Source organism: Ziziphus jujuba, chromosome 1 (assembly GCF_031755915.1).
Source record: "Ziziphus jujuba cultivar Dongzao chromosome 1, ASM3175591v1".
NCBI classification, from domain to species: domain Eukaryota; kingdom Viridiplantae; phylum Streptophyta; class Magnoliopsida; order Rosales; family Rhamnaceae; genus Ziziphus; species Ziziphus jujuba.
Window position 1 is genome coordinate 40,484,555 of NC_083379.1, and position 13,683 is coordinate 40,498,237.

The 13,683-nt window shown below is 34.9% G+C and overlaps 2 protein-coding genes and 1 long non-coding RNA gene across 8 annotated transcripts; 2 read left to right on the forward strand and 1 right to left on the reverse strand.

Annotated features, from left to right (window-relative positions):
* The first annotated feature begins 2,850 nt into the window (after nucleotides 1-2,850).
* LOC107433977 (uncharacterized) lies at nucleotides 2,851-5,192 on the forward strand. Of its 6 annotated transcripts, none has more exons than XR_009637381.1 (4): nucleotides 2,861-3,783; nucleotides 3,912-4,222; nucleotides 4,319-4,800; nucleotides 4,953-5,192. XR_009637381.1 is itself a non-coding variant. In XM_048477126.2 (3 exons), exons 1-3 carry the CDS (start codon nucleotides 3,137-3,139, stop codon nucleotides 4,088-4,090), a joined length of 318 nt encoding a protein of 105 aa, XP_048333083.2. In that variant the 5' UTR covers nucleotides 2,851-3,136; the 3' UTR covers nucleotides 4,091-4,510. The 6 variants fall into 6 exon arrangements, 1 of the variants encoding a protein (XP_048333083.2); XR_007241925.2 differs by having other exon boundaries at nucleotides 2,866-3,214; nucleotides 3,728-3,783; nucleotides 3,912-4,800; XM_048477126.2 differs by lacking the exon at nucleotides 4,953-5,192 and having other exon boundaries at nucleotides 2,851-3,214; nucleotides 3,723-3,783; nucleotides 3,912-4,510.
* Nucleotides 5,193-7,845: 2,653 nt separating this feature from the next.
* Nucleotides 7,846-10,580, forward strand: LOC107433839 (probable L-type lectin-domain containing receptor kinase S.7). Its single transcript, XM_048477114.2, is given in 2 exon segments — nucleotides 7,846-8,966; nucleotides 8,969-10,580. Coding segments are annotated over 2 exon segments (2,046 nt in total). The 5' UTR covers nucleotides 7,846-8,317; the 3' UTR covers nucleotides 10,366-10,580.
* A 251-nt stretch (nucleotides 10,581-10,831) lies between these two features.
* On the reverse strand, nucleotides 10,832-13,683 carry LOC132799644 (uncharacterized). Its single transcript, XR_009634471.1, has 2 exons — nucleotides 13,329-13,683; nucleotides 10,832-12,324 (listed from the first exon to the last, which is right to left on the reverse strand). It is a non-coding gene; the product is annotated as an uncharacterized LOC132799644 (long non-coding RNA).

Consider the following 13,683-nt stretch of genomic DNA (forward strand, 5'->3'; position numbering starts at 1 on the left):
ATACAATTAATATCAATTAGCAAATATCTATTCATAACAAATTCATGGAAACTTTGTACATTTCAAATTAATTTTCAACTTAGAATTTGCAAACATCTATTAATAATAAATTTATGAAAACTTCATACTTTCTAAGTGTTTTTTTTAAGAAAAATTAGTCTCATATGCATTATAAATTTACAATCAATTAATTTTTAATGCAAGTGTCTAGGGATTTTGCCAAATATTTTAACACTATTTTTTTTTTAATTTTTAATTTTCTCTAATTTCTTATAGATTTTTTTTAATCTTTTTTTTTTTTTTTTTTTGTTTGAATGAAGCTTTAATCTAAAAGAATGATGAAAAAGACTCATGGCTTACGGTACCAAGGCACCTCAACTCTATTTATTTACGACTTATTTGAAATTAATTGCATGAACCATTATTACTAAGAGAAAATCTTCTGTGGTAGTTCATATATTTTATAGTTTCTTACTCGGTCAATTTTCAATTCTTGGTCGTTGAGATTCATGGATAAGACAGATTAATATTTAAAAATATATATAATCTATTTTTTTCTCCGTTCTAAGAAATTAAAATGATTGAATTTTTTCTATTTGTAAATGTCTTTAGGTCTAATTCCTATTATTTTGGCTGGATTATTCGTAATTGCATATTTACAATACCTCGTCTTTTTCTAAGCTTTGCCCCCAAATAAGGCATTTGCTTCGAACCTAAAATCTATGTGCACCAAGCTGACCTGCAAAAGTCATGCTGCATAGAGAGACCTATTCGCCGGCTAGCAAGGTTAGACCATATTATATTTTATTTCCTTATAGTTGATAGTTTCTCTTTACTGAATTACTGTCATATTTATTATTTTATTTTCTTTTTATTTGTCACATTTATAAGCTATAAGCTAGAAAATCCATATTTACAAGTTTCAAAACCAGTTCAAAATTATACCCTACCGTGAATGGTAAACCGGAACACAAACACAGTCCTTTTTCCCACATATTTACCACAAAACAGTCTTTTTTTTTTTTCTTTTTTCCCGGTTGCCACAGGTAGGCAAATTGACCTTCAAAAGAGAAAATTATGAAATTCCAAACAAAAGAAAAAATAATAATAAAATTTAATGACCCTCCGAAAAGCTGGTTGTCCACTACGGTTTTGCTTGGGCGTAGTTGTGGCCTAAGACCAATTGATACAGTGAGGAGGTTGCGCAATACGCACTGCTCTATGGTGACCGGCTATTACAGGTGGACCTAAAAAGGCGTCCCATTGTTATCCGACCACTTCACTCGTGGGAGAGAAGGAGCTTTCTCTCTCGACCTTAGAAAAGATCTTGACCGTTGAATAATATGACACTTGTAAAACATGCAGATTTTACGGATTTGATTTAAGAGATTTTTTTTTTTTTTCCCTTCTTCTTCTTAATTTTATTTTAAACGGAATTCATGTTTATTTTTATTATTATTATTAATTTTTTAATCCTATTTTTGAATTCGACATGTTTTGACTGATTCATGATAAAGATGGAACATTGAGTAAGCTTTCAAGTGGAGAGTACTTTGCAGCCACAAACTTCTTTGAAGCAGTGTTTGAAGGATCATTATCAATCACAATTCCCTGATCACCAAAGTCAAAGATTCAATATTATCCTTCTGCAATAATAATAATAATAATAATAAGTTGATAATATTAATATTAAAAAGACTAGTCAATAAGGAAAACAGGTATTATCCATGCATGTGTAAATATGTTCAATTTGCCCATTAGCTCCATTCTATAAACGAGTGCGGTAACAAAAAGCAGTAAACTGACTTTAGAGGAAACAGAACTCAACTATATACGAGTCTGGACATTTAAGAGTGGGTTATTCTGTACTAAGAACTGTGTGCACAACAATGCCTAAGAACGTTAAAGAAAAGTAATAAATAACATTCTTATTAATTAACTTTTTTATTTATTTTTAATTTGAGTTTTCTGATTTTTTTTAGTTTAGCTAAATGGATATTACAGAAGAAAAGGCTGAACATATATTGCTACGTCGTGTCCATGGGTCTCAATATGCCAAACTCTAGCAGTTTGATACACAGAGCCGGACGCAAGCTTCGTGCGTTGCTGAATTTCAAGCCATCTAAGCACCTTTGTCATGGAAAGATCTCAAGTATAAAAAAAAAAAAAAAAAAAAACATTATACTATTCTATTGAAAAGTTACAATTAGCATATAAGATGTGATACATATGATCAGGATAGAGTAAACAAAAAAGAAATATATTTGATGAAATGGATTAACTTCAATGGTTGAGTATTTTTATTTGTATCTATAAAAATACGAATTTGAATCATATAAAATGCATATTTGTATTCATAAAGTACGAGTTTGAATCATATATGTGATATAGAGAATTTGATAATTTGTAATTTAAGTAATTTATTAAAAATAAATAAATATATATTTTTAGCAGCACAAATATAAAGAATTATATCAATTTATTTTCTTCCTTTAAGGCCTATATGCACAAGTTACCAAAGTAATAATTATTATTTAAGATGCACTACCTTCCACATCTTACAAAACCACATATATATCACGCAAACCCACAGAATTTTCCTTCATGGCTCTGCAGTATTTCTTCAATTGTTCCATTGTAATTTATTACACTTGAGGTTCATGCACATATCCAATTTAATATTCCCTTTTAAGCGTATATTGGAATTATGCCCCATTCCAAAAGACTTACGCTGTTACAAAGATTATTGAAGTAGGTCTCTAAAGTCACCACTTCCGCTTAGACGCTAAAAGACAGCAAGAGGACCCACAAATACGGCAAAGACCAAACTAAAAAGGCTACGACCGCAGGAAAAAGGCATATGAAGAAAAAGCAATGTCTTCTCCAGCAGAAGAAAACGACGTCGTTTGTTTTTCTTCAACTATTTCAACATTTCTCTGAAATTTTGAATATCGAATTCGCGCTAAACGTTAACCTATCCAATCCCAGTAACCTCCTTCTCTCTCTCTCTCTCTCTCTCTCTCACAGTTTTCTCTCTCTAGGATTTGGTGGGTTTCCATGGCAACAACGTGAAAAATGTCGCCGGTAAAGAAGCTCTTCGTCCAGTTCTTTGAGAGGAAGAAGTCGATCGTCGACCATGCCAATCTCTTCGATTGCCGCCTCGCCTCCAAACTCCATTTCGAGGGAATTCCTCCTCTTCCCTGGCTTTGATTTGGTGTGTTTTTTTTTGGCTGTTCTGCTCCAGTTTCTTTTGATGTGCGACATGTTACTTGAACTGTGTGTTTTGGCATTCAGACGAGGGCTTTATCGGAGTTTCAATTCTTAATTAAGTTAACGAACAAACAGTGGCTAGGGTTTCTATCCGTCCCACTTTATGCGTATAATTGTGTAATTGAGACCGTTTCTTATTTCTTATTTCCCTGAATGGTTGATTAGAAAACGGTTAAAGGCACGATTAAGTTGGAAACTTTTTTTTTTTTTTTTTTTTTGGGTTCTGAAAGAGTAAATAAATTGTTCTTCCCTTTTATGTGAGTGGTTTGAGCTATAGTATGCTAAACTTTTGTTGATTGATCTGTATAATATTTATCATAGATATTTAACTATGACGAAAACCTGAACCCTAATTAAACACCAGCTATGATATCTTTTATGTTGCAAAAATGATGTCTCTGTCGTTTTGGCTACTTAATGGAACCAAATATTGATTTTTTTATTAATTGCAGAGTAGAATGCTAGAAGAGCTCATTTCAAGAGTATGTTATTGTCAACTGCATCCACCACCTGGTGATCCCCTTTTCATTGTAGTCATTGCTCGGTATATGAGAAGCCAGTAGCTGGTGCTCATAACAAGGACGCACTAAATGATTTGTGCGCTGATATTTATGTTTTAAAGAAAGGTTTTTTTATTGCAGGAGATGAGAACGTCAGTTTTCCCACAGCACCCTATCAAAGATGCTGGATGTGCCCCAAGACCCCTATTCCTTCATCTGAACTGTGCTTTATGTTCCCTGAAGGTCAGAGAGTTGAGGATCCTCGGATTATCTCTCCTGAAGATCAGAGAGATGCAAGAATCTCAGATACTAACCTATGAGCCAGCTTTATCATTGGCTAGGATTCAAAGATCTGAGGTCAAGGCAGAAGGCCCTTAAGCTCTGAAACAGTGCAAAAGCTTCTAAATGCCGTTGGCAGCATGAGAACAATGCTAGTAGTAATGCTAGTGGTGGTGCGTTAGATTCTTCAATTTTTTCCTTTCGGTCTGACCAACTTTTTCGATTGAACTTAGTCAAACCTCTTGATAGTGATAATGAAACTTGTGCAGTGAAAGATGTAAAAGTAGGTGACTGTTTGAGTTGTGAAAAAGATGCTGCAGTTCACTCTAGTAAAGTAGCCCCAAAGTCATTCTATGATTGTTATATGCTTGTAAATCCCTAGCAACTTAAATTTTTATGATGTGGAAGAGTCTGGTGTTGTAAATCTCTTCCTCTTAGAAATGACACACAGGGCAGGTTATCAGAAAAAAGACCTCGTACCTTGTTGGAACGTGCAGATGTATTGGATAAAGTAATTTCTGTCAAAGAAGATGTAATCCACACTATGAACAATGATTCTATGAGTAAAGGCTTGTTAAGTGAAGACTGAAGAACATAGTCCAAAGGCTGTCTTGGAATCTCAAAAGGTTTTGATTTCTGACGAAGATTTTGCACAACCAATTATCTGTGGCAATCAGTTGAAATGCATCAAACTGAGGAACCAAACGTGATAATGGGTTCTGAATTGTCACCAAAGCTGCAAATTGGAGAGGTATTTGGTTTTCTATTCTATATTTTGCGATCTTTTAGTTTAACCTGGATTATGTCAGCAATTTTGAGATACACTTTTAGTCAGTATTTTCTGAATGTGTGGTTTATTTATTTAGATCACCCTTATGCATGATATATATTTTCTATCTGCAGAGCTTCTTCAGCTTAAAAGGTGAGGAGATAAGTGCAAATGCGCCATTTACTTTTATACATGAAGAATTGAGAGCATAACTGGTCACAAGTTTGTTCAGACAGGCTCGAGGTAATTTGATGGACGATGCAAGGGCTGTAGGTTCAACTAGTTTTTTCTTTGATGCAGAAACAAATGTGCTACTGAATAGAACCGTGTTTCATTTCATCTCCAATATCAATTGGTATAGTAAATGCTGAATCTTTCACTTTTGGTAAGAGATTAATGCAGTAAAAGAAATCTTCCCCGGAAGGGATGAACAAATTTTCATATGGCTCCATTGGTTCTCCACGTAGCCAATCCTTGGATTTGATTGGTGCTGATAAGACAATGCCTGTGCTTGAGGGTTCATAATGCATACAGATGGTGAAATACCATGCAATAATGGTGAGGGATTAGCTTTGACAAGCCTAACCTTATATAGGATGAAAGAAGACATGAGATTAGGGAACCCAAGGATGAAGGTTAAAAACATGAAAATATGGAAAATCGACGAGGGGATGCCAATCTTGTGAAAACGTCAGAAAACAAACATAGTGACTATCGGGATTTCAACAAGTGATGGTAGAAGTGTAAGCCTTGTTCATGAAGAGCTTGAAACTACAAGTGATTTTGGAAATACTAGAGGAATGAGCTTTCTTAGTTACATTTTTACTAAATATTTTCACTACATAATTGAGAAATTAATTATGGTTGCAAATTATACAGCAAAGAAAGCAGTTGAGCCTTATCATGAAAGATGAAATATTTTTACTTTTCAATTAAATTAAAGGACTATCCATTCTGTTAAATAAATATTGATCTTTACTTACAGAATTTACATAGACCACATTTGCAATATTAACTTAGTCATCAGTAGACCACATTTGCAATATTAACTTAGTCATCAGTAGACATTTTAATTCGATCCTCTAGCGGCTGACACTTCTTGTGCTCTTTTAGGTGATAAGCAATTTTGAGGAACCATCAGGAAACCTGGTTTCCAATACAATCAGAACAATCATATAATATTTCCCCATACAAAGAGTCGGATGATGAAGATGAAGATGATGATAACATACCAAACAGTAAATTTATTCCTTCTAGGGCATGGTATGCATCACCATTTTGTTCTCCTAGCTCAGCTATAGTGTTAAAACTATAGCGATTAAACCTATACATTTTATGTTAGAAGGCAAAATTGGAGTGCTAGGGAAATTTGCCCATGTATGCATGCCTTAGCAAAAGCAATTTTCTTCCTGTTTTTGCTGTAAAAATTGCCTGCCTCTCTTGTTTCTTCCCAGAAATGATTTGACCCAGAGGTGATTTTCCCTCCAGAAAGTTTTTGCTGTATTTCTGAAGGTAATGTTCTTAGATCTTTCAAGTAACGACTAGTTACTGCTTTTGGCTTCCTATTACTGGCTAGTTAATATAGGTTTTAGTAAAGTAGATTACACTTTTGTAGTTTGCTTGCCTCAAAAGCTCTAGCACAAGTAATGGGGACACCCGAACCGGATTATGTTGATATCTATTGCTGCTATTCAGTGTCTTAGTAAAAGAGCTTTTGTATTAAAGAAGGTATTGCACCCTCTTATTATCTTTATATGTACAACGTTGAAGTCCATTGTTTCTGCCTTGTTAGCTCAGCTCGTCATGCATCTGGAAAATGTAGAGATGCCATCCCAAAAGTTCATTTTTCCTTTTCACATCATGGTCCCCATCTTTCCTCTGAGAAAACTTCTTTGCTTTTTCTTGGCTGGTAATTATGGATTCTTTCACATGGCAGATTCCCAAAAAGAATCTTTTGAAGAGTTCTTGAGCACGTGATCACTTAGCGGCATATTGTAGCTGACCCCGCAGTGTATTTGCTTCTATTGTGGGTCTAAAATATTATACATTTCACAACACTTTCAAACAAATTTATTCGGCAGCTGAAAACGATTCATCAATGGTTTTTCTCCTTTCTGCACCAATGATACTTCTTGGTGAACACTGACTCCTACTTCAAGGCTTAGAACTTGGCTGTACATTGGAGAACAAGTTTTTAACTTGTTGATGCGCTTTTTTCTTTTTTCTTTTTTCTTTTTTCTTTTTTTTGGTTGTGTAAATCCTTCTGAGAATGGTTCATTCTTTGAGGCCAAAGAAAACTCTAGTTCCTACAAAACGTCAGAACAATGTTGTTCGTTATTTAGATTGTATTATGGAAGATAATTTTCTTCCAACATTGGCTATGATCTATTCAATTAGAGCATAGTTCTTGAACTTCAATTATAATATTATATTTCTGTACAAAAACATAAATGGGCTTGCAAGTTGCGAGAGAGAATTTCAAAGAAACAAATAATAGAGCATCATCTGGTTCCACCATTGTAACGGCTACATGACGTATGATCCTTGTCATTTTCCATTATTGAATTCATTGGGTCTGTGTTTTCATTTTTTTGGTCCCCATCTCTATCACATGGCCTTCCTTTTCTGGCATTATTGAATTCTCCAAAACCACATTTTACTTTCCAATGATTCCATTTTTCCAAAAACCTTCAGTTTTTGCCTTTTATTAAGATTCCAACTTAAAAAATATTTTATTATCAAGTATCATATTATCAAAATAGAATCACAGTTCTATAATGAAGCATGCAAACGAACACTATGATATTGGTTCAACGATCTCCAGCGTTCATTTGACAACTTTCATGTAGAAAGTACAACTGGATTAATGTACAAAATTTGGATGTCAGTGCCAATTGGGTCCCTTCTTCATTGATTGATTTGTTTAGTTGAACATTTTCCATTAATTTTTTCTTTTTTCATGTGGGTCAATAAATCTGAACAGTTGTTTGTTTATTCACATGCCAGTCAAATGATAACATAGCTTTTTACGAAAAAAAAAGAAAAAAGAAAAAAAGAACATTATAATAATAATGATTACAGATATATATCATGGAACGGTTAGTTTTGAACACTTTTGTTGAATCTAAATGCAATGAAGCTAAAAAGGCTCTGTGAGACCCACATTTAATTAATATTGTCAAATTCTGACCAAGTCCACTGAGAAAAGAATCCAATAATTCCCAATTCAGTCCCTTAAACTGTGTCGTTTTTTGGGTATACCAATCCTGAAAGTCCATCATTACCGTTGTAAAGCTCTCCACGTTGGCCTATTCTTTTCAAACCGACCCACGCGCCCATTCTCTTAAACCGTTTAAACCCCACTTTCCCTCTCTCTCTCTCTCTCACTGTTAACCTTCAAGAGCTCTGTTCTGAAATCGTCTTCAACCTTCTATGCTTGAAGAAAACACAGGAAAAAAAAGAAAAAAGAAAAAGCCATTTGTTATCTTCAATTCAGTCCATGAAAACCTTCACTGCAATAATGCCTCCAAGAAAGCTTCTTGTTTTCTTGGTCTCCACGATTCTCTTCACCTTCAAGGACCCAGCTTTAGTATACTCACAGAATGTGAGTTTCGATTTCCCTTCGTTTAACGTTCGGAACCTGACTCTCCTCGGTGATTCCCATCTCCGAAAGGGTGTGTTGGGCTTAACAAGAGAGCTCGGCGTTCCGTCTTCGAGTGCCGGAACAGTAATCTACAACAACCCGATTAAGTTCTTCGACCCCGAATCCAATTCCACAGCTTCTTTCTCCACCAGGTTCTCTTTCACCATCAGCAATGTCAATCAGGCATCTTTCGGCGACGGTTTGGCTTTCTTTATCTCTCCGGATAACCAGACTCTTGGGAGCCCAGGTGGGTATCTGGGTCTAGTTAACTCTTCCCAGTTAACCAAGAACAAGTTCTTGGCAATCGAATTTGATACCCGCCAAGATTTGCATTTCAAAGATCCGGATGATAACCATGTTGGGTTGGATATTGAGAGCCTTAATTCAATCAGAACCGCTGATGGGACAAAGGGAGGGATTGATCTAAAAAGTGGGAATTCAATCACTGCTTGGATTGATTACAAGAATGACGAAGAAAAGCTCAATGTCTTCCTCAGCTATACAAGTTTCAAGCCCCAGAAACCCCGCTTCTCAGCGTGGATATTGACCTCTCTGGCTATCTCAAAGAGGTTATGTATGTGGGTTTTGCGGCTTCCACAGAAGGAAGCACTGAGCTTCATTTGGTTGAGAATTGGAGTTTTAACACTTCTGGGATTTTGCCTGTGAAACCCAAATCCAATCCCCATAATGTGTCTGATAGCTCTGTCACTGTATCGCTGAGAATTCCTGTCTCTGATTCTACCAATAAGCACCCCGAGAAGCTTGCTTTAGGACTTGGGATAGCCGGACCGGCTTTCTTCTGCATTGTTCTCGCAATTTTTGGCTATGTAACTGTGAGAAAATGGAGGAGCATTAAAACCCAGAAAAGCTTCAAATCAGAGGTTTTGGCAGGACCAAGAGAATTCACTTACAGAGAGCTTAAGTTAGCCACAAAAGGGTTTCATTCTAGCAGGATCATAGGTCATGGAGCATTTGGAACCGTGTACAAAGCCTTCTTCCTTCGTTCCGGAACCATTGCTGCGGTGAAAAGGTCCAAGCATTGTCATGAAGGTAAAACCGAGTTCCTAGCCGAGTTGTCAATCATTGCTTGTTTGAGGCATAAGAACTTGGTTCAGCTCCAAGGTTGGTGTGTTGAGAAAGGTGAATTGCTGCTTGTTTATGACTTTATGCCCTATGGAAGCCTTGACAAAATGCTCTACCAAGAAACCAATCAGGGCAATAATAATAATAACTTATTGAATTGGTCACATAGACACAATGTTGCAGTGGGTTTGGCATCTGTGCTGACATATCTTCATCAAGAATGTGAACAACAAGTCATCCACAGAGACATAAAGACAGGTAATATTTTGCTGGATGGGAATTTTAATGCAAGGTTGGGTGATTTTGGATTGGCAAAGCTCATGGATCATGACAAGAGCCCTGTGTCGACTTTGACTGCTGGAACAATGGGATACTTGGCACCTGAGTATCTTCAATACGGGAAAGCAACCGAGAAGACCGACGTTTTCAGCTACGGTGTGGTTATCCTAGAAGTGGCCTGTGGTAGGAGGCCAATAGAGAGAGAAGCAGGCACACAGAAAATGGTGAATTTGGTTGATTGGGTTTGGGGTCTGCACTCTGAAGGTAGGATCATTGAAGCTGCTGATAAGAGATTGAATGGAGAGTTCGAGGAGGAAGAGATGAGGAAGCTATTGCTTTTGGGTTTGAGCTGTGCAAACCCAGATAGCACAGAGAGGCCCACAATGAGGAGAGTCTTACAGATTCTAATCAATGAGGCTGAACCTATATCAGTACCCAGGACCAAACCCAGTCTTACTTTCTCATGTGGCTTGGCTTTGACTTTGGATGATATTGTTTCAGATGAAGAAGAGTGCATCACTCTCAGCCCTCAGACACCCTAGGCAGAGAAACCTATATAGATTAGTAGGATTCTTTTATTCTTTTAGTTTTTTATTCAGTACAAATTTTATTCTGTAACTTGGAGATTGGATTTGAGACTGTAGGGAGTTCACTGGCCTGAGTTCAAACCAATCTGTTGAACTATCTGGTCTCTTCTTTTTTCCAGACTATATTGAAGCTTGCTTGAATGTTTTAATTGTTTATTTTCTTTTTTCTTTTTCCACTATACACTTCTAAAAAGTAGGACAATTTTATCTTTTCTGTAGTTGCAGTGAGAGATCTCTGATGGGGGCAAACAGATTCTATGTATAGGATCTGCTTTTATACAAGAAAAGGAAACCAATTTTCTAATAGTGCAAGTAAAATTAACATGTAATATGCGCTCCAACTAGTAAGGCAAGTATAGAAATTAATTGAATTGGACGAATTTATATGACCTGAATATGGAAATCCACATCAAAACATTAATGAAATCAAAATGATAACAATTTCCTAAGTCATTCCAGTTAATAAATAAGCTTTTCAACGTCCTGTATTTATTAGAGATTACAAAAAGAGTACAACTACGTAGTCCCCATCCAATATTAATGAGTGATAAATAAGCTGTGAGAAAAATGCTTCAAAAACCAGAAAGTGAGTTAGGTCACAGATCATTGAATCATCCATTTTCTTGAAGTCAAGTAGTAGATTGTAGAGAATCTGGATAAGAACTCCGAGAACTATCTACAATCAGAAGACATTCTTGCTTGAGGTTGGCCAGAATCTCAATCACACAGACATAAATATACATATATGTTGCCTCTCTGGATAAAAGAAATCTAAAATTCATATTTTCTTTCTGTAAATCTTTGGAAAACCTCTGCTGCTCAAGAACAACTCAGGTGACAAATGTTATCTTATACATTTAACAATATCATATCTTTCCTCTATATGCATTAACAATTTACTTGCACCAGTTCTTTACCTTGTGATTCTTGGGTTTTTAAGTAAATGGTGAATTGAAGAATCACAATCAACTGTCAAATATGTAAGAGAAGTAGTAGAGGCTAAAAGCAGCAAAGTACAATTATACAGAAACTGAAAATAAGCATCATGGTTTTTCAGCAGAATCTTATGATAAAAAGTTACAATTTCAATATTGTCAGAGTTTACAAAAGATTAAAAAATAAGGAATGAAAATTGTTGCAAGCACAAGGTTCAATTCTATCATTGATAGATTAAAAATAACGAAAAGGGGAGGGCATGAACGTGGTTTGGTATTGTGCATTGTGAATTAGTACTAGATAAATGCAATTTATAATGCTTCAATAAAAATAATAAATTTTTTATTTTAACCCCCCAAAAAAAAAAAAAAAATCAACATCCAATATTTAAGTGCTGGACAAGGGAAACCCAGAATATGAAATTACCTTATTAATTAAGCTATACCTGTACTTAAATTACTATATATACCAAAAAAGACCACTGAATATGACATATAAAAGCAAAAAATTGCTATCTTTGTAAATGCATCAAGAAAAGTTTATATTCTAAGAAACTTTTCAGAAAAATAAAGTATGATTTTCCAGGACGAGTTAGGAGTAAATTAATGGTGTTTGATGAAGAAGAAAGATATATAGAAGTGAACGGTCTGATGATGACAGAAGAAGAGAAAGCACACTCCCAACAATGGCAAAGACTCTCTTTAGCCCATGGTGCATGTGTTGTGCTCTCTCCCTCTTCTGTCAACATTATTTTCCAGGAAAAGTTAGGGAGTAAATTAATGGTGTTTGATGAAGAAGAAAGATATATAGAAGAAGTGCATGGTCTGATGATGACAGAAGAAGAGAGAGCACACTCCCAACAATGGCAAAGACTCTCTTTAGCCCGTGGTGGGTTGTGCTCTCTCTCTTCTGTCAACATTATCTACTACTTGTACCTCCCTGGCCTTCATTGATGATCCTCACCATCTTTTCTTCATTCTGTGACCATGAAAAAACAAATGCTTTTAGCTAGAATATTGTTGACAATGTCACATGCATGCATATATATGTTAAATTATTCTAACATTTTTTATTTTTATTTTCAGTCTTTGCATAATTCTTTAACAAGTAATATACAGACAACTATACGCATGCACCTAAAATATGCATGTCTGCCATTCAAGGAATTGTTTATAACTGAGAGACTATACTAATTAAAATCACAAACTTGTGGTCCCAGAAAAGAAACATAATATTTATCCTGGTAGTGAATATACACATATAGATTTATGGGAATAAAAAAATATATACAAAGAAAACAAACAAAAGAAAACATAAAAAGGGAGAGAGAGGGAGAGAGGGGGAGAGAGAGAAGAAAAATGGGAGGAATGTTGAAAATTGATGAGTCTTCATAAAATACTTACACCATAAAATTACATGAGACACACACACACACACACACACATATATATATATATATATATCAAAATGTTCTGATATCCACCATGATTTCTGATCAAGTGAAATAATTAAGCATATTGATCCATTAATAAAAAGGGATGAATACTGATAATAACACATACATACATATAAATGAATATATGATTTTTTTTTTTTCATATGCAAGGAAGTAATATATATACATATATATATTATTATTTCTATCATGTAGATAGAGGGCTAGACAACTTCGTCGTTTTTGACTACTTGCTTGTAATTGAGATAAATATAGAGGCTACCCTACTTCCAACTTGCCTTCCATATCTCTTCACCAAAAGAACTTGCCTACCATATTTATTAAATAAACTTATATATCCATTAAAAAATTGAGAAAAAAAGAAAAAAAAAAAATATATATATATATATATATCAAGGAAATGATCAAAACCTTTAAAAAAAAAAAAGTTATAAACTTATAAAAAGGCTGAAAAAATCGGTTTGTGTTGCATAAAAGAGAAAGAGAGAAAGAGAGAACGGAAGGAAAGAGATACAAAATGTTATACCTTATGAGGGGTTTTTAGTATTGGGAGCTTCATCGATCAAATCGATCTGAAAAACTCCTTCCATGAAATTAAAAATACATGGTTTTTATAAGCCTTTTTTTTTTTTTTTTTTTTTTTTGTTTTTCCTCGTGAAGGAATTATAGATCTACAAGTTTAAAATCTCCATTTATTTTGCATGGAAAATTATAAGAAAACAAAGTGGTAAAAACTAACCGAAGCTGCACAACCAAGACATGAAGCAAAAGTAGTTAGGAGATGTTGAATGGCGGAGTAAAAGAGACAGAGAAAGAGAGAGAGAAAGAGAGAGACGTTACGTATGAACCAGAAACTCTGTTACCAAATGAAACAGTAGTGT

Excerpts from the sequence above, each read along its gene's own strand:
- LOC107433977 (XM_048477126.2), top strand. The coding sequence starts at position 3,137 with ATGCCAATCTCTTCGATTGCCGCCTCGCCTCCAAACTCCATTTCGAGG. Across the intron at positions 3,215-3,722 it reads TCTTCCCTGGCTTTGATTTG|AGTAGAATGCTAGAAGAGCT; the intron begins GTGTGTTTTTTT and ends TATTAATTGCAG. Across the intron at positions 3,784-3,911 it reads TCAACTGCATCCACCACCTG|GAGATGAGAACGTCAGTTTT; the intron begins GTGATCCCCTTT and ends TTTTTATTGCAG.